General features: G+C 49.3%; 1 protein-coding gene across 1 annotated transcript in view; it reads left to right on the top strand.

Annotated features, from left to right (window-relative positions):
• The window catches only part of COL11A2 (collagen type XI alpha 2 chain), a gene marked incomplete at its 5' end in the record, with an annotated part of 220,222 nt that overhangs the window by 57,792 nt on the left and 136,343 nt on the right, over positions 1-26,087 (top strand). The window contains 11 exon segments of the mRNA XM_038742186.1: positions 543-629; positions 4,878-4,934; positions 6,235-6,288; positions 9,069-9,122; positions 9,275-9,328; positions 18,495-18,548; positions 18,665-18,718; positions 20,823-20,867; positions 20,940-20,993; positions 22,610-22,654; positions 24,749-24,802. Coding sequence (XP_038598114.1) covers positions 543-629; positions 4,878-4,934; positions 6,235-6,288; positions 9,069-9,122; positions 9,275-9,328; positions 18,495-18,548; positions 18,665-18,718; positions 20,823-20,867; positions 20,940-20,993; positions 22,610-22,654; positions 24,749-24,802 — 612 coding nt within the window.

Genomic DNA, 26,087 nt, shown 5'->3' with positions numbered 1-26,087 from the left:
AAGCGCTTAACAAGTACCGTAATTATTACTGTCGCATTGCAGGCACTTAACTAGTACCGTAATTATGATTGTTGCACGGCAAGCGCTTAACTAGTACCGTAATTATTATTGTTGCATAGCAAGCACTTAACTAGTACCGTAATTATCACTATTGCATTGCAAGCGCTTAACAAGTACCGTAATTATTACTGTTGCATTGCAAGCGCTTAACTAGTACCGTAATTATGATTGTTGCACTGCAAGCGCTTAACTAGTACCGTAATTATTATTGTTGCATAGCAAGCGCTTAGCTAGTACCGTAATTATCACTATTGCATTGCAAGCGCTTAACAAGTACCGTAATTATTACTGTTGCATTGCAAGTGCTTAACTAGTACCGTAATTATGATTGTTGCACTGCAAGCACTTAAATAATACCGTCATTATTGTTGTTTTTATTATTTTTTGGGGGGAAGGGGCTGGGGGAGCGGGTCCTCCTGGGTCTCGGGGGTGGGGGTGGGGAGGGGGGCGTCTCCCCCATCCCCTCGCTTCCCCCCCCCCAGTTCCGGTTCGGCAGCAGCGGAGGAGGGAAAGGCCCTGTAGTGGCCGCCCAAGAAGCCCAGGCCCAGGCCATCCTCCAGCAGGCCCGGGTGAGTCCCTGGAGGTCAGAGGTCAAGGGTCAGGGGGCGGGGGGCCGGGGGCGGGAAGCGGCTCTCATGGTTGGGGGGGGGACGGATCTCCTGGTGGGGAGGGGAACATGTCTCTTTGGTGTCCTACTGGACGCTCCCCGGTGCTTAGTACAGTGCCCTGCGCGGCGGAAGTCCTCAAGGAATATGATTGAATGAATGATTGATTGAATGAATGGATGAATGAATGGCTCCTCCCTGACTGAAAGCGCTTAGGACAGTGCTTTGCACACCAGAAGCCCTCAATAAATAGGATTGGTTGAATGAATGAATGAATGAATGGCTCCTCCTTGACTGAAAGCGCTTAGGACAGTGCTTTGCACACCAGAAGTCCTCAATAAATGCGATTGGCTGAATGAATGAATGAGTGAATGAATGAATGAGTGAATGAATGAATGGCTCCTCCTTGACTGAAAGCGCTTAGGACAGTGCTTTGCACACCAGGAGCCCTCAATACATAGGATTGGTTGACTGAATGAGTGAATGAATGAATGAATGAATGGCTCCTCCTTGACTGAAAGCGCTTAGGACAGTGCTTTGCACACTAAGAGCCCTCAATAAATAGGATTGGTTGACTGAATGAATGAGTGAATGAATGAATGAATGGCTCCTCCTTGACTGAAAGCGCTTAGGACAGTGCTTTGCACACCAGAAGCCCTCAATAAATAGGATTGGTTGAATGAATGAATGAATGAATGGCTCCTCCCTGACTGAAAGCGCTTAGGACAGTGCTTTGCACACCAGGAGCCCTCAGTAAATAGGATTGGTTGAATGAATGAATGAGTGAGTGAATGAATGAATGAGTGAATGAATGAATGGCTCCTCCTTGACTGAAAGCGCTTAGGACAGTGCTTGGCACACCAGAAGCCCCCAGTAAATAGGATTGGTTGAATGAATGAGTGAATGAATGAATGAATGGCTCCTCCTTGACTGAAAGCGCTTAGGACAGTGCTTTGCACACCAGAAGTCCTCAATAAATAGGATTGGTTGAATGAATGAATGAATGAATGGCTCCTCCCTGACTGAAAGCGCTTAGGACAGTGCTTTGCACACCAGAAGCCCTCAATAAATAGGATTGGTTGAATGAATGAATAAGTGAGTGAATGAATGAATGAGTGAATGAATGAATGGCTCCTCCCTGAATGAAAGTGCTTAGGACAGTGCTTTGCATACCAGAAGCCCCCAGTAAATAGGATTGGTTGAATGAATGAGTGAATGAATGAATGAATGGCTCCTCCCTGACTGAAAGCGCTTAGGACAGTGCTTTGCACACCAGAAGCCCTCAATAAATAGGATTGGTTGAATGAATGAATGAATGAATGGCTCCTCCCTGACTGAAAGCGCTTAGGACAGTGCTTTGCACACCAGAAGCCCTCAATAAATAGGATTGGTTGAATGAATGAATAAGTGAGTGAATGAATGAATGAGTGAATGAATGAATGGCTCCTCCCTGACTGAAAGCGCTTAGGACAGTGCTCTGCACACCAGAAGCCCTCAATAAATAGGATTGGTTGAATGAATGAATAAGTGAGTGAATGAATGAATGAGTGAATGAATGAATGGCTCCTCCCTGAATGAAAGTGCTTAGGACAGTGCTTTGCATACCAGAAGCCCTCAATAAATAGGATTGGTTGAATGAATGAATGAATGAGTGAGTGAATGAATGAATGAATGAATGGCTCCTCCCTGACTGAAAGCGCTTAGGACAGTGCTTTGCACACCAGAAGCCCTCAATAAATAGGATTGGTTGAATGAATGAGTGAATGAATGAATGGCTCCTCCTTGACTGAAAGCGCTTAGGACAGTGCTTTGCACACCAGAAGTCCTCAATAAATAGGATTGGTTGAATGAATGAGTGAATGAATGAATGAATGAATGGCTCCTCCTTGACTGAAAGCGCTTAGGACAGTGCTTTGCACACCAGAAGCCCTCAGTAAATATGATTGGCTGAAGGAATGAATGAGTGAGTGAGTGAATGAATGAATGAATGAATGAATGAATGAATGGCTCCTCCTTGACTGAAAGCGCTTAGGACAGTGCTTTGCGCACCAGGAGCCCTCAATAAATAGGATTGGTTGAATGAATGAATGAATGGCTCCTCCTTGACTGAAAGCGCTTAGGACAGTGTTTGGCACACCAGAAGCCCTCAATAAATAGGATTGGTTGAATGAGTGAGTGAATGAATGAATGAATGAATGGCTCCTCCTTGACTGAAAGCGCTTAGGACAGTGCTTTGCACACCAGAAGCCCTCAGTAAATAGGATTGGTTGAATGAATGAATGAATGGCTCCTCCTTGACTGAAAGCGCTTAGGACAGTGCTTTGCACATCAGAAGCCCTCAATAAATGTGATTGGTTGAATGAATGAATGAGTGAATGAATGAATGAGTGGCTCCTCCTTGACTGAAAGCGCTTAGGACAGTGCTTTGCACACCAGAAGCCCTCAATAAATAGGATTGGTTGAATGAATGAATGACGGAATGATTGAATGAATGTGTCTGTTTATTGCTGTGCCGGACTCTCCAAAGCGCTTAGTACAGCATTCTGCCCACAGTAAGGCCTCGATAAATATGAGTGAATGAATGAATGAATGAATGAATAGTTCCTCCTTGACTGAAAGCTCACTGTGGGCCGGGAGTGTGGCTGTTTATTGTTGTGCTGGGCTCTCCGAAGCGTTTAGTACAGTGTCCCGCATACAGTAAGGGCTCAATAAATGTGATTGAATGAATGATTGAATGAATGAATGATTCCTCTAGACTGAAAGCTCATTGTGGGCCGGGAGTGTGGCTGTTTATTGTTGTGCTGGGCTCTCCGAAGCGTTTAGTACAGTGTCCCGCACACAGTAAGGGCTCAATAAATGTGATTGAATGAATTATTGAATGAATGAATGATTCCTCTAGACTGAAAGCTCATTGTGGGCCGGGAGTGTGGCTGTTTATTGTTGTGCTGGGCTCTCCGAAGCGTTTAGTACAGTGTCCTGCACACAGTAGGGGCTCGATAAATGTGATTGAGTGAATGATTGGATGAATGAATGATTCCTCTAGACTGAAAGCTCATTGTGGGCTGGGAGTGTGTCTGTTTATCAATCAATCAATCAATCAATCGTATTTATTGAGCGCTTACTATGTGCAGAGCACTGTACTAAGCGCTTGGGAAGTACAAATTGGCATCACATAGAGACAGTCCCTACCCAACAGTGGGCTCACAGTCTAAAAGGGGGAGACAGAGAACAGAACCAAACATACCAACAAAATAAAATAAGTAGGATAGAAATGTACAAGTAAAATAAATAAATGAATAAATAAATAGAGTAATAAATATGTACAACCATATTTATGTTGTGCTGGGCTCTCCGAAGCGTTTAGTACAGTGTCCTGCACACAGTAGGGGCTCGATAAATATGATTGAATGAATGATTGAATGAGTGAATGGTTCCTCTAGACTGAAAGCTCATTGTGGGCAGGGAGTGTGTCTGTTTATTGTTGTGCCGGGCTCTCCGAAGCGCTTAGTACAGCGCTCCGCACACCGGAAGCCCTCAGTCAGTGCGATTGAATGAATGATTGGATGAATGAATGCTGCCTCAATGACTGAAAGCTCATTGTGAACAGGGAGTGTGTCTACTGTTGTAACGGGCTCTCCGAAGCGCTTAGTACAGCGCTCCGCACACAGGAAGCCCTCAGTCAATACGATCGAATGAATGATTGGATGAATGAATGATGCCTCATCGACCGAAAGCTCATTGAGAACAGGGAGTGTGTCTGTCTATTGTTGTACTGGGGTCTCCGAAGCGCTTAGTACAGTGCTCCGCACACCGGAAGCCCTCAGTCAATACGACTGAATGAATGACTGGATGAATGAATGATGCTTCAATGACTGAAAGCTCACTGTGAACAGGGAGTGTGTCTATTGTTGTACCGGGGTCTCCGAAGCGCTTAGTACAGCGCTCCGCACACCGGAAGCCCTCAGTCAATATGACTGAATGAATGATTGGATGAATGAATGATTCCTCATCGACCGAAAGCTCATTGAGAACAGGGAGTGTGTCTGTCTATTGTTGTACTGGGGTCTCCGAAGCGCTTAGTACAGCGCTCCGCACACCGGAAGTGCCCAGTAAATATGGATGGATGGATGGATGGATGGATGATTGGGGCAAGGGTTGAGGGGGGCCGGGGAGGGTCTCTTGCGGTTGTGACACCCCCCGCCCCATCCCCAGTTGGCGATGCGAGGCCCCCCGGGCCCCATGGGCTACACTGGACGTCCTGGACCACTGGTAAGATGGCGGAGAGGTGGGGTGGGGGTCGCGGGTCGCTCTCCTCGGGGGGCTCCAGGGAGGAGGAGGGTTGGGTGGGAGGGGAGTTGTGTTGGGCTTGTGTTGAGGTTGTGTTGGGTTGGAGTTGGGTTGGGGTTGAGTTGTGTGGAGGTTGTGTGCTTTGTTGGGGTTGTGTGTGAGTTGTGTTGGGGTTGTGTGGGAGTTGTGTTGGGGTCTTGTGGGACTTGGGTTGTGCTGAGGTTGCGTCGGGGTTGCGTTGGGTTGGGGTTGAGGTGTGTTGGGGTTGTTTTGGGAGTTGGTTTGTGCTGAGGTTGTGTTGTGTTGGGGTTGTGTGGGAGCTGTGTTGGGGTTTTGTGGGAGTTGGGTTGGGTTGGGGTTGAGGTCTGTTGGGGTTGTGTGGGAGTTGGGTTGGGGTTTTGTGGGAGTTGGGTTGGGGTTGAGGTGTGTTGGGGTTGTCTTGGGGTTGTTTGGGAGTTGTTTTGCGTTGAGGTTGTGTTGTGTTGGGGTTGTGTGGGAGTCGTGTTGGGGTTTTGTGGGAGTTGGGTTGTGCTGAGGTTGCGTTGGAGTTGGGTTGGGCTGGGGTTGAGGTGTGTTGGGGTTGTTTGGGAGGTGTTTTGTGTTGAGGTTGTGTTGTGTTGGGGTTGTGTGGGAGTTGTGTTGTGTTGGGGTTGTGTGGGAGTCGTGTGGGAGTTGTGTTGGGGGTGTTTTGGTGTTGTTTGGGTGTTGCTTTGCGTTGAGGTTGTGTTGTGTTGGGGTTGTGTGGGAGTCGTGTTGGGGTTTTGTGGGAGTTGGGTTGTGCTGAGGTTGCGTTGGAGTTGGGTTGGGCTGGGGTTGAGGTGTGTTGGGGTTGTTTGGGAGGTGTTTTGTGTTGAGGTTGTGTTGTGTTGTGTTGGGGTTGTGTGGGAGCTGTGTTGGGGTTTTGTGGGAGTTGGGTTGGGGTTGAGGTGTGTTGGGGTTGTCTTGGGGTTGTTTGTGAGTTGTTTTACGTTGAGGTTGTGTTGTGTTGGGGTTGTGTGGGAGTCGTGTTGGGGTTTTGTGGGAGTTGGGTTGTGCTGAGGTTGCGTTGGAGTTGGGTTGGGCTGGGGTTGAGGTGTGTTGGGGTTGTTTGGGAGGTGTTTTGTGTTGAGGTTGTGGTGTGTTGGAGTGGTGTTGGGGTTGAGGTGGGTTGGGGTTGTGTGGGCGTTGTGTTGTGTTGGAGTGGTGTTGGGGTTGAGGTGGGTTGGGGTTGTGTGGGCGTTGTGTTGTGTGGGGGTTGTGTGGCACACACGTGTGTCGTCTCCCCGCCCCCCTCCCCCGCCAGGGCCAACCGGGCAGCCCCGGCCTCAAAGGAGAAGCAGGAGATTTCGGACCCCAGGTAACCTTTGACCTTTGACCCCTGACCCCACGGCCCCAAAACACGCCACGGCCCCCTCGTTGACCCTTCAACCCTCCCAATGACCCCCCGTTGACCTTTCACCCTCCCATCGACCCCTTGTTGACCCCCGCTGACCTTTCACCCCCATCAGTCCCCCATCGACCCCCAAGTGACCTCTCATTGAGCTTTCAACCCTCCCAATGACCCCCATGTTGACCCCCATTGACCTTTCACCCTCCCATCGACCCCTCATTGACCCCCACTGACCTTTCGCCCCATCAGCCCCCCATTGACCCCAAGTGACCCCCATTGACCTTTCAACCCTCCTGTCGACCCCCAGTTAACGCCCATTGACCTTTCACCCCCCCATCACCCCCTTGTCTCTCCCATCGACCGCCAAGTGACCCCTCACTGACACTTCAAACCTCCTGATGACCCCCAGTTGACCCCCTGCTGACCTTTCACCCTTCATCGGTCCCTCGTCTCCCCGTCGACCCCCAAGTGACCCCTTGTTGACCTTTCAACCCTCCTATCGACCCCCAGTTAACCCCCATTGACCTTTCACCCCCCTCTCCCCCCAAGTGACCCCTTGTTGACCCTTCAACCCTCCTGATGACCCCCAGTTGACCCCCCATTGACCTGTCACCTCCCCATCGGCCCCTCGCCCCCGTTGACCCCCAAGTGACCCCTCGTTGACCCTTCAACCCTCCCATCGATCCCCAGTTGACCTCCCATTGACCTTTCACCTCTCCCATCGGCCCCTCATCTCCCCCATCGACCCCCAAGTGACCCCTCATTGACCTTTCCACCCTCCCATCGACCCCCAGTTAACCGCCCATTAACCTTTCACCCCCCCATCGCCCCCTCGCCTCTCCCATCGACCCCCAAGTGACCCCTCGTTGACCCTTCAACCCTCCCATCGGCCCCCAGTTAACCCCCAGTTGACCTTTCACCCCCCCCGCCTCTCCCATCGACCCCCAAATGACCCCTCATTGAACCTTCAACCCTCCCATCGACCCCCAGCTGACCCCATTGACCTTTCACCTCTCCCATCGGGCCCTCATCTCCCCGTCGACCCCCAAGTGACCCCTCATTGACACTTCAACCCTCCCGGTGACCCCCAGTTGACCCCCCATTGACCTTTCACCTCCCCACCCCCCGTCTCTCCCATCCACCCCAAGTGACCCCTCATCGACCCTTTAACCTCCTATCGATCCCCAGTTGACCTCCCATTGACCTCTCGCCTCTCCCATCGGCCCCTCATCTCCCCCGCCGACCCCCAAGTGACCCCTCATTGACCCTTCAACCCTCCCATCGACCCCCAGTTAACCCCCCGTTGACCTTTCACTCCCCATCCCCCCCTCGTCTCTCCCATCCACCCCGTGACCCCTCATTGACCCTTCAACCTCCTATCGATCCCCAGTTGACCTCCCATTGACCTCTCACCTCTCCCGTCGGCCCCTCATCTCCCCCGTTGACCCCCAAGTGACCCCTCATTGACCCTTCAACCCTCCCATCGACCCCCAGTTGATCTCCCATTGACCTTTCACCCCCCATTGCCCCCTCGCCTCTCCCACCGACCCCCAAGTGACCCCTTGTTGACCCTTCAACCCTCCCATCGACCCCCAGTTGACCTCCCATTGACCTTTCACCTCTCCCATCGGGCCCTCATCTCCCTGCCAACCCCCAAGTGACTCTTCATTGACCCTTCATCCCTCCTGATGACCCCCCGTTGACCTTTCACACCCCACCGGCCCCTCATCTTCCCGTCGACCACCGTGACCCCTCGTTGACCCTTCAACCCTCCCATCGACCCCCAGTTGACCTCCCATTGACCTTTCACCTCTCCCATCGGGCCCTCATCTCCCCCGACGACCCCCAAGTGACCCCTCGTTGACCCTTCAACCCTCCCATCGACCCCCAGTTAACCGCCCATTAACCTTTCACCCCCCATCGCCCCCTCGCCTCTCCCATCGACCCCCAAGTGACCCCTCGTTGACCCTTCAGCCCTCCCATCGACCCCCAGTAAACCACCCATTAACCTTTCACCCCCCATCGCCCCCTCACTTCTCCCATCGACCCCCAAGTGACCCCTTGTTGACCCTTCAACCCTCCCATTGGCCCCCAGTTAACCCCCAGTTGACCTTTCACCCCCCGCCTCTCCCATCGCCCCCCAAAAGACCCCTCATTGACCCTTCAACCCTCCCATCGACCCCCAGTTGACCCATTGACCTTTCACCTCCCCATCCCCCCGTCTCTCCCATCCACCCCAAGTGACCCCTCGTCGACCCTTCAACCTCCTATCGATCCCCAGTTGACCTCCCATTGACCTCTCACCTCTCCCATCGGCCCCTCATCTCCCCCGCCGACCCCCAAGTGACCCCTCGTTGACCCTTCGACCCTCCCATCGACCCCCAGTTAACCCCCAGTTGACCTTTCACCCCCCCGCCTCTCCCATCGACCCCCCAGATGACCCCTCGTTGACCATTCAACCCTCTCATTGACCCCCAGTTGACCCCTCATTGACCTTTCACCTCTCCCACCGGGCCCTCATCTCCCCGTCGACCCCCAATTGACCTTTCAACCCTCCCGGTGACCCCCAGTTGACCCCCCACCGACCGATCACCTCTCCCACCGGGCCCTCGCCTCCCCGTCGGCCCCCAATTGACCCCTCGCCGACCCCTCAACCCTCCCACCGACCCCCCAGTGACCCCCCGTTGACCTTTCACCTCCGCCCCGGGCGTCTCCCCCACTGACCCCCGGTCTTCCCCTGCTTCCAGGGCCCCCGAGGACCCCAGGGCCTCTCCGGCCCCCCGGGCAAGGCCGGACGGCGGGTGAGTGAGCGGCGCGTGCGGGGGTCCGGGGGGTCCCGGCCGGGGTCAGAGGCAGGGGACTGACGGATTTGGCCGTCGTCTCTCCTCCGTCTCTCTCCTCCGTCTCTCTCCGTCTCTGCGCGCGTCTCTTTCCCCCTCTCTCCCGGCCCCAGGGAAGAGCCGGAGCGGACGGAGCCCGCGGGATGCCCGGAGAGCCCGGAGTCAAGGTGACCTCTGACCCCTGACCCCCTCCCCTCCCCTTTTTACCCCATTAAGCGCCTACTATGTACTGAGCGCTGTGGGGGGAGAGACGAGCTCCTCCAGCCCCTTTCTCACGTCACAATCAATAATTGTGCTATTTGTTAAGCGCCTACTATGTACCGGGCACTGTACTGAGCGCTGGGCAGGGGGAAGACGAGCTTGTCAAGCCCCTGTCCCACATCATAATCAATAATTGTGCTATTTGTTAAGCACCTACTATGTTCCAGGCACTGTACTGAGCACTGGGGGGGAGAGACGAGCTCCTTAAGCCCCTTTCTCACATCACAATCAATAATTGTGCTATTTATTAAGCACCTACTATGTACCGGGCACTGTACTGAGCGGTGGGGGGGGGGGGGGGAGATAGGAGCTCCTCAAGCCCCTTTCTCACATCACAATCAATAATTGTGCTATTTGTTAAGCGCCTACTATGTACCGGGCACTGTACTGAGCAGTGGGGGGGAGATAGGAGCTCCTCAAGCCCCTTTCTCACATCACAATCAATAATTGTGCTATTTGTTAAGCGCCTACTATGTACCGGGCACTGTACTGAGCAGTGGGGGGGAGACAGGAGCTCCTCAAGCCCCTTTCTCACATCACAATCAATAATTGTGCTATTTATTAAGCACCTACTATGTACCGGGCACTGTACTGAGCAGTGGGGGGGAGACAGGAGCTCCTCAAGCCCCTTTCTCACATCACAATCAATAATTGTGCTATTTATTAAGCACCTACTATGTACCGGGCCCTGTACTGAGCGCTGTGGGGGGAGAGACGAGCTCCTCCAGCCCCTTTCTCACATCACAATCAATAATTGTGCTATTTGTTAAGCGCCTACTATGTACCGGGCACTGTACTGAGCGCTGGGCAGGGGGAAGACGAGCTTGTCAAGCCCCTGTCCCACATCATAATCAATAATTGTGCTATTTGTTAAGCACCTACTATGTTCCAGGCACTGTACTGAGCACTGGGGGGGAGAGACGAGCTCCTTAAGTCCCTTTCTCACATCACAATCAATAATTGTGCTATTTATTAAGCACCTACTATGTACCGGGCACTGTACTGAGTGGTGGGGGGGAGATAGGAGCTCCTCAAGCCCCTTTCTCACATCACAATCAATAATTGTGCTATTTATTAAGCACCTACTATGTACCGGGCCCTGTACTGAGCGCTGTGGGGGGAGAGACGAGCTCCTCCAGCCCCTTTCTCACATCACAATCAATAATTGTGCTATTTGTTAAGCGCCTACTATGTACCGGGCACTGTACTGAGCGCTGGGCAGGGGGAAGACGAGCTTGTCAAGCCCCTGTCCCACATCATAATCAATAATTGTGCTATTTGTTAAGCACCTACTATGTTCCAGGCACTGTACTGAGCACTGGGGGGGGAGAGACGAGCTCCTTAAGCCCCTTTCTCACATCACAATCAATAATTGTGCTATTTGTTAAGCGCCTACTATGTACCGGGCACTGTACTGAGCAGTGGGGGGGAGATAGGAGCTCCTCAAGCCCCTTTCTCACATCACAATCAATAATTGTGCTATTTGTTAAGCACCTACTATGTACCGGGCACTGTACTGAGCAGTGGGGGGGAGACAGGAGCTCCTCAAGCCCCTTTCTCACATCACAATCAATAATTGTGCTATTTATTAAGCACCTACTATGTACCGGGCCCTGTACTGAGCGCTGTGGGGGGAGAGACGAGCTCCTCCAGCCCCTTTCTCACATCACAATCAATAATTGTGCTATTTGTTAAGCGCCTACTATGTACCGGGCACTGTACTGAGCGCTGGGCAGGGGGAAGACGAGCTTGTCAAGCCCCTGTCCCACATCATAATCAATAATTGTGCTATTTGTTAAGCACCTACTATGTTCCAGGCACTGTACTGAGCACTGGGGGGGAGAGACGAGCTCCTTAAGTCCCTTTCTCACATCACAATCAATAATTGTGCTATTTATTAAGCACCTACTATGTACCGGGCACTGTACTGAGTGGTGGGGGGGGAGATAGGAGCTCCTCAAGCCCCTTTCTCACATCACAATCAATAATTGTGCTATTTATTAAGCACCTACTATGTACCGGGCCCTGTACTGAGCGCTGTGGGGGGAGAGACGAGCTCCTCCAGCCCCTTTCTCACATCACAATCAATAATTGTGCTATTTGTTAAGCGCCTACTATGTACCGGGCACTGTACTGAGCGCTGGGCAGGGGGAAGACGAGCTTGTCAAGCCCCTGTCCCACATCATAATCAATAATTGTGCTATTTGTTAAGCACCTACTATGTTCCAGGCACTGTACTGAGCACTGGAGGGGAGAGACGAGCTCCTTAAGCCCCTTTCTCACATCACAATCAATAATTGTGCTATTTATTAAGCACCTACTATGTACCGGGCACTGTACTGAGCGGTGGGGGGGAGATAGGAGCTCCTCAAGCCCCTTTCTCACATCACAATCAATAATTGTGCTATTTGTTAAGCGCCTACTATGTGCCGGGCACTGTACTAAGCGCTGGGCAGGGGGAGGGATGAGCTCCTTAAGCCCCTTTCTCACATCACAATCAATAATTGTGCTATTTATTAAGCACCTACTATGTACCGGGCACTGTACTGAGCGGTGGGGGGGAGATATGAGCTCCTGAAGCCCCTGTCCCACATCATAATCAATAATTGTGGTATTTGAGCGCCTAATATGTGCCGGGCACTGTACTAAGCGCTGGGCGGGGGGAGAGACGAGCTCCTCAAGCCCCTTCCTCACATCACAATCAATAATTGTGCTATTTATTAAGCGCCTACTATGTACCGGGCACTGTACTGAGCGCTGGGGGGGGGAGATACGAGCTCCTGAAGCCCCGTCCCACATCATAATCCATAATTGTGGTATTTAAGCGCCTAATATGTGCCAGGCACTGTACTAAGCGCTGAGCGGGGGGAGAGATGAGCTCCTCAAGCCCCTTTCTCACATCACAATCAATAATTGTGCTATTTGTTAAGCACCTACTATGTACCGGGCACTGTACTGAGCGCTGGGTGTGGGGGAGACGAGCTCGTCAAGCCCCTGTTCCACATCATAATCGGTAATTGTGCTATTTGTTAAGCACCTACTATGTACTGAGTGCTGGGGGGGGAGAGAGACGAGCTCCTCAAGCCCCTTTCTCACATCAAAATCAATAATTGTGCTATTTATTAAGCGCCTACTATGTACCGGGCACTGTACTGAGCGGTAGGGGGGGGAGATAGGAGCTCCTCAAGCCCCTTTCTCACATCACAATCAATAATTGTGCTATTTATTAAGCACCTACTATGTACCGGGCACTGTACTGAGCGGTAGGGGGGGGAGATAGGAGCTCCTCAAGCCCCTTTCTCACATCACAATCAATAATTGTGCTATTTGTTAAGCGCCTACTATGTGCCGGGCACTGTACTGAGCGCTGGGCGGGGGGAGAGACGAGCTCCTCAAGCCCCTTTCTCACATCACAATCAATAATTGTGCTATTTATTAAGCACCTACTATGTACCGGGCACTGTACTGAGTGCTGGGGGGAGATAGGAGCTCCTCAAGCCCCTGTCCCACATCATAATCGGTAATTGTGCTATTTGTTAAGCGCCTACTGTGAGCCGGGCACTGTACTAAGCACTGGGTGGGGGGAGATGGGAGCTCGTCAAGCCCCTGTTCCACATCATAATCAATAATTGTGCTATTTGTTAAGCACCTACTATGTGCCGGGCACTGTACTGAGTGCTGGGGGGAGATAGGAGCTCCTCAAGCCCCTGTCCCACATCATAATCGGTAATTGTGCTATTTGTTAAGCGCCTACTGTGAGCCGGGCACTGTACTAAGCACTGGGTGGGGGGAGATGGGAGCTCGTCAAGCCCCTGTTCCACATCATAATCAATAATTGTGCTATTTGTTAAGCACCTACTATGTGCCGGGCACTGTACTAAGCGCTGGGAGGGGGGAGAGATGAGCTCCTCAAGCCCCTTTCTCACATCACAATCAATAATTGTGCTATTTGTTAAGCGCCTACTATGTACTGGGCACTGTACTAAGCGCTGGGCAGGGGGAGAGACGAGATCCTCAAGCCCCTGTTCCACATCATAATCAATAATTGTGCTATTTGTTAAGCACCTACTATGTGCCGGGCACTGTACTAAGCGCTGGGAGGGGGGAGAGATGAGCTCCTCAAGCCCCTTTCTCACATCACAATCAATAATTGTGCTATTTGTTAAGCGCCTACTATGTACTGGGCACTGTACTAAGCGCTGGGCAGGGGGAGAGACGAGATCCTCAAGCCCCTTTCTCACATCATAAAAAATAATTGTGCTATTTGTTAAGCGCCTATTATGTACCAGGCACTGTACTGAGCGGTGGGGGGGAGATAGGAGCTCCTCAAGCCCCTGTCCCACATCATAATCAGTAATTGTGCTATTTGTTAAGCACCTACTATGTACCAGGCACTGTACTGAGCGGTGGGGGGGGAGATAGGAGCTCCTAAGGCCCCTTTCTCAGATCATAAAAAATAATTGTGCTATTTATTAAGCGCCTACTATGTACCAGGCACTGTACTGAGTGCTGAGGGGAGATAGGAGCTCCTCAAGCCCCTGTCCCACATCATAATCGGTAATTGTGCTATTGGTTAAGCGCCTACTACGTGCCAGGAACTGTACTAAGCGCTGGGGGGAGATAGGAGCCCCTCAAGCCCCGTCCCACATCATAATCAGTAATTGTGCTATTTGTTAAGCGCCTATTATGTGCCGGGCACTGTACTAAGCGCTGGGGGGGAGATATGAGCTCCTCAAGCCCCTGTCCCACACCATAATCAGTAATGGTGCTATTTGTTAAGCGCTTGGCACAGAGTCAGCACTTAAGAAATACCATTCTTCTTTTTCTTCTTTGTATCATTATTGCTAATATTAATTACATTTTATATATAACATCATAAGATATTTATCGTTCTAATGTTAATTATTATTTTTATATATAACATAAGATACTTTATTGTTCTGATACTAATTATTACATTTTATATATAACATGACATAATATATTGTTCTAATAGTAATTATTACATTTCATATGTAACACGAGGCATGATTTATTGTTCTAATGTTAATTATTACATTTCATATGTAACACAATGAGGCATGATTTATTGTTCTAATGTTGATTACTACATTTCATATAGAACATGACATAATTTGTTGTTCTAATATTAATTATTATATTTCATGCATAGCAATGACATAATTTATTCTGATCTTATAACATTTCATATCTAGCATGATGTAATTTATTGTTCTAATATTATTTATTATATTTCATACAAAACATGACAATTTATTCTGATCTTATAACATTTCATATATATGACATAATTTATTGTTCTAATATTAATTATATTTCATACATAACATGACATAATTTACTCTGATCTTATAACATTTCATATATAACATGACATAATTTATTGTTCTAATATTAATTATATTTCATACATAACATGACATAATTTACTCTGATCTTATAACATTTCATATATAACATGACATAATTTATCATTCTAATATTAATTATATTTCATCCATAACATGACATAATTTACTCTGATCTTATAACATTTCATATATAACGACATCATTTATCGTTCTAATATTAATCATTACATTTCATACATAACACAACACATAATTTATTCTGACCTTATAACATTTCATATATAACATGACATAATTCATCATTCTAATATTAATCATTGTATTTCATATATATCATAATGACATAATTTATTCTGATCTTATAACATTTAATATTTAACATAAACATAATTTATTGTTCTTGTATTAATTATTACATCTCATATATAGCATAATAGGACATCATTTATTGCTCTAATATTAATTATTACATTTCTTATACAAAACGACACAATTTATTATTCTAATATTAATCATCACATTTCATATATAACATAGTGAGACAAAATGTATTGTACTCATATTAATGATTACATTTCAAACATAACATAAGACAAAATTTATTGCTCTAATAATAATTATTGCATTTCATCTATAACATGACATAATTTATCATTCTCATACTAATCCTCACATTTTATACATAACCTAAGGTAGAATTTATTGTTCTAATAATAATTATTACATTTCATCTATAACATGACATAATTTATCATTCCCATACTAATCGTCACATTTTATATACAACCTAAGGTAGAATTTATTGTTCTAAGATTAATTGTTACATTTTAGGTATAACGTGAGGTAGAATTTATTGTTCTACTAATAATTATTACATTTTATGTATAACCTAAGGTAGAATTTGTTGTTCTAATAATATCATTACATTTCATCTATAGCATGACATAATTTATCATTCCCATACTAATTGTCACATTTTATATACAACCGAAGGTAGAATTTATTGTTCTAATAGTAATTGTTACATTTTAGATATGAGGTAGAATTTGTTCTAATATTAATTGTTACATTTTACGTATAACCTAAGGTAGAATTTATTGTTCTAATAATAATTATTACATTTCATCTATAACACGACAATTTATCATTCCCATACTAATCGTCACATTTTATATACAACCTAAGGTAGAATTTATTGTTCTATTATTAATTGTTACATTTTAGGTATAACATGAGGTAGAATTTGTTGTTCTAATAATAATTATTATATTTCATCTATAACATGACATAATTTATCATTCCCATACTAATCGTCACATTTTATATACAACCTAAGATAGAATTTATTGTTCTAATATTAATTGTTACATTTTAGGTATAACGGGAGATAGAATTTATTGTTCTAATATTAATTGGTACATTTTAGGTATAATATGCGGTAGAATTTGTTGTTCTAATATTAATTGTTACATTTTACGTATAACCTAAGGTAGAATTTATTGTTCTAATAATAATTATTACATTTCATCTATAACACGACATAATTTATCATTCCCATAATAATCGTCACATTTTCTATACAACCTAAGGTAGAATTTATTGTTCTATTATTAATTGTTACATTTTAGGTATAACATGAGGTAGAATTTATCCTTCTAATATTAATTGTTACATTTTAGGTATAACATGAGGTAGAATTTGTTGTTCTAATAATAAGTATTACATTTGATCTATAACACGACATAATTTATCATTCCCATACTAATCCTCACATTTTATATACAACCTAAGGTAGAATTTATTGTTCTAACATTAATTGTTACATTTTAGGTATAACATGAGGTAGAATTTATCGTTCTAATATTAATTGTTACATTTTACGCATAACCTGAGGTAGAATTTGTTGTTCTAATAATAATTATTACATTTCAGCTATAACACGACATAATTTATCATTCCCATACTAATCGTCACATTTTATATACAACCTAAGGTAGAATTTATTGTTCTAATATTAATGGTTACATTTTACATATAACATGAGGTAGAATTTCTTGTTCTAATATTATTACATTTCATCTATAACATGACATAATTTATCATTTCCATACTAATCGTCACATTTTATATACAACCTAAGGTAGAGTTTATTGTTCTAATATTAATTGTTACATTTTAGGTATAGCATGAGGTAGAATTTATCGTTCTAATATTAATTGTTACATTTTACGTATATCCTGAGGTAGAATTTGTTGTTCTAATAATAATTATTACATTTCAGCAATAACACGACATAATTTATCATTCCCATACTAATCGTCACATTTTATATACAACCTAAGGTAGAATTTATTGTTCGAATATTAATTGTTACATTTTACATATAACATTTCATCTATAACGTGACATAATTTATCATTCCCATACTAATCGTCACATTTTATATACAACCTAAGGTAGAATTTATTGTTCTAACGTTAATTGTTACATTTTAGGTACAACATGAGGTAGAATTTGTTATTAATATTAATTGCTACATTTTAGGTATAACATGAGGTAGAATTTGTTGTTCTAATATTAATTGCTACATTTTACGTATAACATGAGGTAGAATTTGTTGTTCTAATATTGATTGTTACATTTTAGGTATAACATGAGGTAGAATTTGTTGTTCTAATATTGATTGTTACATTTTACGTATAACATGAGGTAGAATTTATTGTTCTAATATTAACTGTTACATTTTAGGTATAACATGAGGTAGAATTTATCATTCTGATATTGTTACATTTTACGTATAACATGAGGTAGAATTTATTGTTCTAATATTAATTGTTACATTTTATGTATAACGAGGTAGAATTTGTTGTTCTAATATTGTTACATTTTACGTATTACATGAGGGAGAATTTGTTGTTCTTATATTAATTGTTACATTGTACGTATAACATGAGGTAGAATTTGTTCTAATATTGTTACATTTTATGTATTACATGAGGTAGAATTTGTTGTTCTAATATTAATTGTAACATTTTACGTATAACATGAGGTAGAATTTGTTGTTCTACTATTGTTACCTTCTATATATAGCCATAGGATTTAATTTATTATTCTGACATTAGTTATTTCAGTTCATCCATAACAAGATATGATTGATTGTTCTAATATCAATTCTTCTGATTAATAATAATAGTCACAAAATGGGGATGAAGTCTTGTGAGCCCCCCCCCACGAGACAACCTGATGACTCTGTATATATGTATATTTGTTTGTACATATTTATTACTCTATTTATTTATTTCTTTATTTTACTTCTACATATCTATTCTATTTATTTTATTTTGTTAGTATATTTGGTTTTGTTCTCTGTCTCCCCCTTTTAGACTGGGAGCCCACTGTGGGGTAGGGACCGTCTTTATATGTTGCCAATTTGTACTTCCCGAGCGCTTAGTACAGTGCTCTGCACACAGTAAGCGCCCAATAAATACAATTGATTGATTGATTGATTGATTGATTGATTGTAGCCACCTCAGCGCTTAGAACAGTGCTCGGCCCATAGTCAGCGCTTAACAAACGCCATCATCCTTATTATTAGTATTATGATGATCATTTATTACTATTATCATCATCACCATGCTGATCATTTATTACTATTATTATCACTATGATCATTAATATGATGATTATTATTATTTATTAGGGTGATCGTGGCTTCGACGGCCTCCCGGGCCTTCCTGGGGAGAAGGGACACAGGGTGAGTGGGGGGACTGGACACTGCCATTTCGGGGAGCTGGGGGGGGATTGTGGGGAGGGTGAATTGTGACGGTTTCAAGTCCCCCCCCCCGCCCCGGCCTCCTTCCCTTCTCCCAGGGTGACAGCGGTTTCCAGGGCCTCCAGGGCCCCCCGGGCGAGGATGGAGAGAGGGTGAGTGGGGGAGGCCCTGTCCCTGGCCTCCATCTCTGACGTCCCGCCGGCCTCCAGTCAATCATCACTTCCATCCCCTTCCCCCTCAGCCTCCACCCGTGACCTCCTCCCGGCCTCCAATCATCCCATTTCCCCCCGGCCTCCACCCCTGCCCTTCCCTCCATGGCCTTCCTCCCAGCCTCCAATCACTTCCATCCCCCTCCCCCTCGGCCTCCCCCTCTGCCTTCCCCTCCTCCCCCAGCCTCCCCCTCTGACCTCCCCCCATTTCCCGTCTCCCCCCAGCCTCCCCCTCTGACCTCCCCTCCTCCCTTCCTCCCCCGGCCTCCCCCTCCTCCCCTCCTCCTCCAGCCTCCACCTCTGACCTCCCCTCACTTCCCGTCGCCCCCCAGCCTCCCCCTCCGACCTCCCCTCATCCCCATCTCCCCCCAGCCTCCCCCTCTGCCCTCCCCAATTCCCTCCTCCCCCGGCCTCCCCCTCTAACCTCCTCTCGGCCTCCCCTTCTGCCCTCCGCTCCTCCCCTCCTCTCCCAGCCTCCACCTCTGCCCTCCCCTCCTCCCCTCCTCCCCCAGCCTCTACCTCTGACCTCCTCCCATTTCCCTTCTCCCCCCAGCCTCCCCCCTGCCCTCTCCTCCTCCCCCGGCCTCCCCCTCTAACCCCCTCCCGGCCTCCATCTCAGACCTCCCCTCCTCCCCTCCTCCCCTTTTCCCCCTCTAACCTCCTCCCGGCCTCCCCCTCTGCCCTCCCCTCCAACTCCAGCCTCTACCTCTGACCTCCCCCCATTTCCCTTCTCCCTCTGCCCTCCCCTCCTCCCCTGGCCTCCCCCGGCCTCCCCCTGTAACCCCCTCCCGGCCTCCATCTCAGACCTCCCCTCCTCCCCGCCTCTCCCAGCCTCTACCTCTGACCTCCCCCATTTCCCATCTCCCCCCAGCCTCCCCCTCTGACCTCCCCCCATTGCCCATCTCCTCCCGGCCTCCCCCCCGACCTCCCCTCCTCCCCTCCTCCCCCAGCCTCTACCTCTGACCTCCCCCATTTCCCATCTCCCCCCAGCCTCCCCCTCTGGCCTCCCTTCATCCCCTCCTGCCCCGGCCTCTACCTCTGACCTCCCCCTATTTCCCTCCTCCCCCAGCCTCCCCCCTGCCCTCCCCACATCCCCCCTCCCCTGGCCTCCCCCTCTAACCCCCTCCTGGCCTCCCCCTCTGCCCTCCCCTCCTCCCCTCGTCCCCCACCCTCAACCTCTGACCTCCCCCCATTTCCCATCTCCTCCCGGCCTCCCCCCCCCCCCCCGACCTCTCCTCCTCCCCTCCTCCCCCAGCCTCTACCTCTGACCTCCCCTCATTTCCCGTCTCCCCCCAGCCTCCCCCTCTGCCCTCCCTTCATCCCCTCCTGCCCCGGCCTCTACCTCTGACCTCCCCCAATTTCCCTCCTCCCCCAGCCTCCCCCTCTGACCTCCCCTCCTCCCCTCCTCCCCCAGCCTCTACCTCTGACCTCCCCTCACCAGCCTCACCCCCAGCCTCCCCCTCTCTGCCCTCCCCTCGCCCCCATCTCCCACAGCCTCCCCCTCTGACCTCCCCCAATTTCCCATCTCCCCCAGCCTCAACCTCTGACCTCCCCCAGCCTCCCCCTCTGCCCTCCCCTCCTCCCCTCCTCCCCCAGCCTCAACCTCTGACCTCCCCCATTTCCCTTCTCCCTCTGCCCTCCCCTCCTCCCCTGGCCTCCCCCGGCCTCCCCTCCTCCCCTCCTCCCCCAGCCTCGACCTCTGGCCTCCCCCCATTTCCTTCCTCCCCCCAGCCTCCCCCTCTGCCCTCCCCTCACCCCCATCTCCCCCCGGCCTCCCCCTCTGCCCTCCCCTCCTCCCCTCCTCTCCCAGCCTCGACCTCTGACCTCCCCCATTTCCCTCCTCCCCCCGGCCTCCCCCTCTGACCTCCTCCCGGCCTTGACCTCTGACCTCCCCTCCTCCCCCAACCTCGACCTCTGACCCCCTCCCGGCCTCCCCCTCCAACCCCACCCCCATCCCGGCCTCCCCCTCCCACTGGGGCCTCGACCTCTGACCTCCCTCCCCTCCCACCCCGTGCCCCCCCCACCGCCGCCGCGACGCCCCCCACAGGGAGACGACGGAGAGATCGGGCCTCGTGGTCTTCCCGGAGAGTCGGTGAGTGTCGGGGGGTCGGGGGGTCGGGGGTCGGGGGTCGGGGCCGTTCCGACTGTCCTCCCCGCCCCGCAGGGTCCCCGAGGACTCCTGGGTCCCAAAGGCCCCCCCGGCATCCCCGGACCTCCGGTGAGTCTTGACCCCAGTGACCCTCGACCCCTCCGACACCCAGTTCCCCTGACTCTTGACCCCGATGACCCTCGACCCCTCCGATACCCAGTTCCCCTGACTCTTGACCCCAGTGACCTTTGACCCCTCACACCCAGATGCCCAGACCCTTGACCCCTCCGATACCCAGTTCCCCCAACTCTTGACCCCAGTGACCCTTGACCCCCCACACCCAGATGCCCAGACCCTTGACCCCAATGACCCTTGACCCCTCCGATACCCAGTTTCCCCGATTCCTGACCCCCTCCAGTACCCGGATGCACTGACTCTTGACCCCAATGACCCTCGACCCCTCCAACACCCAGGCTCTTGACCCCTCTGACCCTTGACCCCTCCGATCCCCAGATGCCCAGACCCTTGACCCCTGTGACCCTCGACTTTTCCAATACCCAGGCACCCTGATTTTTGACCCCTCCAACACCCAGACGCCCAGGCTCTTCACCCCTGTGACCTTTGACCCCTCCAACACCCAGGCGCCCAGGTTTTTGACCCCTCTGACCCTGGACCCCTCCGATCCCCAGATGCCCAGACCCTTGACCCCTGTGACCCTCGACTTTTCCAATACCCAGGCGCCCTGATTTTTGACCCCTCCAACACCCAGACGCCCAGGCTCTTGACCCCTGTGACCTTTGACCCCTCCAACACCCAGGCGCCCAGGCTCTTGACCCCTCTGACCCTTGACCCCTCCGATACCCAGATACCCAGACCCTTGACCCCTGTGACCCTTGACTTTTCCAATACCCAGACGCCCTGATTTTTGACCCCTCCAATACCCAGACGCCCAGGCTCTTGACCCCTGTGACCTTTGACCCCTCCAACACCCAGGCACCCAGGCTCTTGACCCCTCTGACCCTTGACCCCTCCGATACCCAGATGCCCAGACCCTTGACCCCTGTGGCCCTTGACTTTTCCAATTCCCAGGCGCCCTGATTTTCCACCCCTCCAGTACCCAGACGCCGGGACTCTCGACCCTGGTGACCTTTGACCCCTCCAATGCCCAGACTCCTGGCCCCCATGACCTTTGACCCCTCCGGCACCCAGACTCTTGACCCCGTGCCCCCTGACCCCTACAATACTCGGGTGCACTGATTCTTGACCCCTGTGACCCTTGACCCCCCCAATACCCAGATGCCCAGGCCCTTGACCCCAATGACCCTTGACCCCTCCGAGACCCAGTTTCCCTGATTCCTGACCCCTGACCCTTGACCCCTCCAATAGCTGGATGCTGTGACCCTTGACCCCTATGACCCTTGACCCCTCCAATACCCAGACGACCTTGCTCTTGACCCCCCATACCCAGATGCCCAAAATCATGACCCCTCTGACCCTTGACCCCTCCAATACCCAGACGCCCTGACCATTGACCCCTGTGACCCTTGACCCCTCCAATACCCAGACGACCTTGCTCTCGACCCCTCCAATACCCAGACGTCCTGACCCTTGACCCCTGTGACCCTTGACCCCTCCAATACCCCAATGCCCCGACTCTTGACCCCTCTGACCCTTGACCCCTCTGCCCCCCGACCCTTTGACCCCTCTGACCCCTCCCCTGACCCTTCACCCCCTCTGTGCTCCAGGGGGTCAGAGGCCTGGACGGACCACACGGACCCAAAGGGAACCTCGTAAGTCCCGCCCCTCCCCGGGGCTATTTACTGAGCGCTTCCTGGGGGCGGGACACTGTGCTGAACGCTCGGGAGAGCACGACAGGACGCGAAAAGCGACACATCCGCTGCTCACCACGAGCTCACAGTACAGTGACCGCCCGGCACATAATAATAATAATAATAATAATAATAATAATAATGCCAATACTAATGACGGTGATAATAATAATATTGATAATAATAATGACGGTATTTGTTAAGCGCTTACTATGTGCCAAGCGCTGGGGAAGCCCTCAGCAAATACCATTATTACGGTTATTATTATTAGAGGAGGGAGACCAACGTCAATTCGAATTCATTCATTCATTCATTCAATCGTATTTATTGAGCGCTTACTGTGTGCAGAGCACTGTACTAAGCGCTTGGGAAGTCCAAGTCGGCGACATAGAGAGACGGTCCCTACCCAACAGCGGGCTCACAGTCTAGAAGGGGGATAGATGACAGGTAACGTACTTATTGGGCGCTTCCCCTGGGCGGAGCGCTGTACTGAACGCTCAATAGGGCGACGGACCCATCCCCGGCCCACAACGGGCTGACGGTCCAGAGGAATCATTCCTTCGTTCATTTATTCATTCATTCATTCAGCCGTATTTCCTGAGCCCTTCCCGGGGGGCGGAGCACTGTACTGAACGCCCAGGAGAGCCCAATACAGTGATAAATAGACACATTCCCGGCCCACAGCGAGCTGTCTAGAGGAATCATTCATTCATTCACTCAGTCCTATTTACTGAGCGCTTCCTGAGGGCAGAGCACTGTACTGAACGCCCAGGAGAGCCCAATACAACAATAAACAGACCCATTCCCCACCCATAGCGAGCTGATGGTCCAGAGGAATCATTCATTCATTCCTTCATTCATTCAATCGTATCTACTGAGCACTTCCTGAGGGCGGAGCGCTGTACTGAACGCCCAGGGGAGCCCAATACAACGCCAGACAGACCCATATCCGGCCCGCAACGGGCTGACGGTCTAGAGGAATCATTCATTCATTCATTCAGTCGTATTTCTTGAGCGCTTCCTGAGGGCGGAGCACTGTACTGAACGCTCAGGAGAGCCCGACACAACGCTATATAGACACATTCCCGGCCCACAGCGAGCTGTCTAGAGGAATCATTCATTCATTCACTCAGTCCTAAATAATTCATTCATTCAATCCTATTTACTGAGCGCTTCCTGAGGGCGGAGCACTGTACTGAACGCTCAGGAGAACCCAATGCCACAATAAACAGACCCATTCCCCGCCCATAGCGAGCTGATGGTCCGGAGGAATCATTCATTCATTCCTTCATTCATTCAATCGTATCTACTGAGCACTTCCTGAGGGCGGAGCGCTGTACTGAACGCTCAGGGGAGCCCAATACAACGCTAGACAGACCCATCCCCGGCCCACAATGGGCTGACGGTCTAGAGGAATCATTCATTCATTCATTCAATCATAGTTCTTGAGCGCTTCCTGAGGGCAGAGCACTGTACTGAACGCTCAGGAGAGCCCAACACAACGATAAGCAGACATTCCCGGCCCACAGCGAGCTGTCTAGAGGAATCATTCATTCATTCACTCAGTCCTAAATCATTCATTCATTCATTCAATCCTATTTACTGAGCGCTTCCTGAGGGCGGAACACTGTACTGAACGCTCAGGAGAGCCCAGTACAACAATAAGCAGACCCATTCCCCGCCCATAGCGAGCTGATGGTCTGGAGGAATCATTCATTCATTCCTTCATTCATTCAATCGTATCTACTGAGCACTTCCTGAGGGCGGAGCGCTGTACTGAACGCCCAGGGGAGCCCGATACAACACTAGACAGACCCATCCCCGGCCCACAGCGGGCTGACGGTCTAGAGGAATCATTCATTCATTCATTGTCGTATTGAGCGCTTCCTGAGGGCGGAGCACTGTACTGAACGCTCAGGAGAGCCCAACACAACGATAAGCAGACACATTCCTGCCCCACAGCGAGCTGACAGTCTAGAGGAATCATTCATTCATTCCTTTATTCATTCATTCATTCATTCTGCCCCCCTCCCTCCCCCCGGCCCTGCCCTTCAGGGACCCCAAGGCGAGCCCGGCCCCCCCGGACAGCAGGGGACCCCAGGAACGCAGGTCAGTAGCGGCCCCGGTGGCGTTTACTAGACGCCTCCGGGGAGCGGGGCGCTGGGCTGGACGCCCCTTGGGAGCCGAGCGCCGGACTGAGGGGGTGGTGACTGGGGTGGGGGGCAGAGACCTTATGGGGGGAGGGGGTGACCCATCATTCATTCATTCATTCACTCATCCATTCATCCATCCATTCATTCTTTCATCCATCCTGTCATTCATTCATCCATCCATTCATTCTTTCATTCACTCACCCATTCATTCTTCCAATTCACTGATCCATTCATCCATTCACTCTTTCATTCATCCATTCATTCTTTCATCCATCCTTTCATTCACTGATCCATTCATTCATTCATCCATTCACTCTTTCATTCACTGATCCATCCATCCGTTCATTCTTTCATCCATCCATTCATTCTTTCATTCATCCATTCAGTCTTTCATCCATCCTTTCATTCACTCATCCATTCATTCATTCATCCATTCACTCTTTCATTCACTGATCCATCCATCCGTTCATTCTTTCATCCATCCATTCATTCTTTCATTCACTCATCCAGTTCATCCCTTCATTCTTTCATTCACTCATCCATTCATCCTTTCATTCATTCTTTCATTCATTCACTCATCCATTCATCCATTCATTCATCCATTCACTCTTTCATTCACTCATCCATTCATTCTTTCATCCATCCATCCATTCATTCTTTCATTCATTCATCCATCCATTCTTTCATTCACTCATCCATTCTTTCATCCATCCATTCTTTCATTCACTCATCCATTCTTTCATCCATCCATCCATCCATCCATTCATCCATTCATTCATCCATTCACTTTCATGCACTCGTCCAATTCATCCATTCATTCTTTCATTCGCTCATCCATTCATCCTTTCCTTCAATATGATTTATTGAGCGCCTACTGTGTGCAGAGCACTGGTTTGAGTGCCAGGGAGAGGTGAAGACACTGGTTGCGGTGATGCGGGGTATCAGGGAGACCTTATGGGGGGCGACCCTTCATTCATTCACTCATCCATTCATCCATCCTTTCATTCATTCATCCATTCCTTCATTCTTTCATTCACTCATCCATCCCTTCATTCTTTCATTCACTCATCCATTCATCCTTTCATTCACTCAACCATTCATTCATTCACTCATCCATTCATCCTTTCATTCAATCCTATTTACTGAGCGCCTACTGTGTGCAGAGCACTGGACTGAGTGCCAGGGAGAGGCCAAGACACTGGTTGCGGTGATGGGGGGTATCGGGGAGGGGGAGGGGGTGG

This window comes from Tachyglossus aculeatus, unplaced genomic scaffold, assembly GCF_015852505.1.
Source record: "Tachyglossus aculeatus isolate mTacAcu1 unplaced genomic scaffold, mTacAcu1.pri scaffold_101_arrow_ctg1, whole genome shotgun sequence".
Lineage (NCBI taxonomy): Eukaryota > Metazoa > Chordata > Mammalia > Monotremata > Tachyglossidae > Tachyglossus > Tachyglossus aculeatus.
The sequence above is the reverse complement of the archived record's forward strand: the minus strand, read 5'-3'. Positions and strand labels throughout refer to the sequence as shown.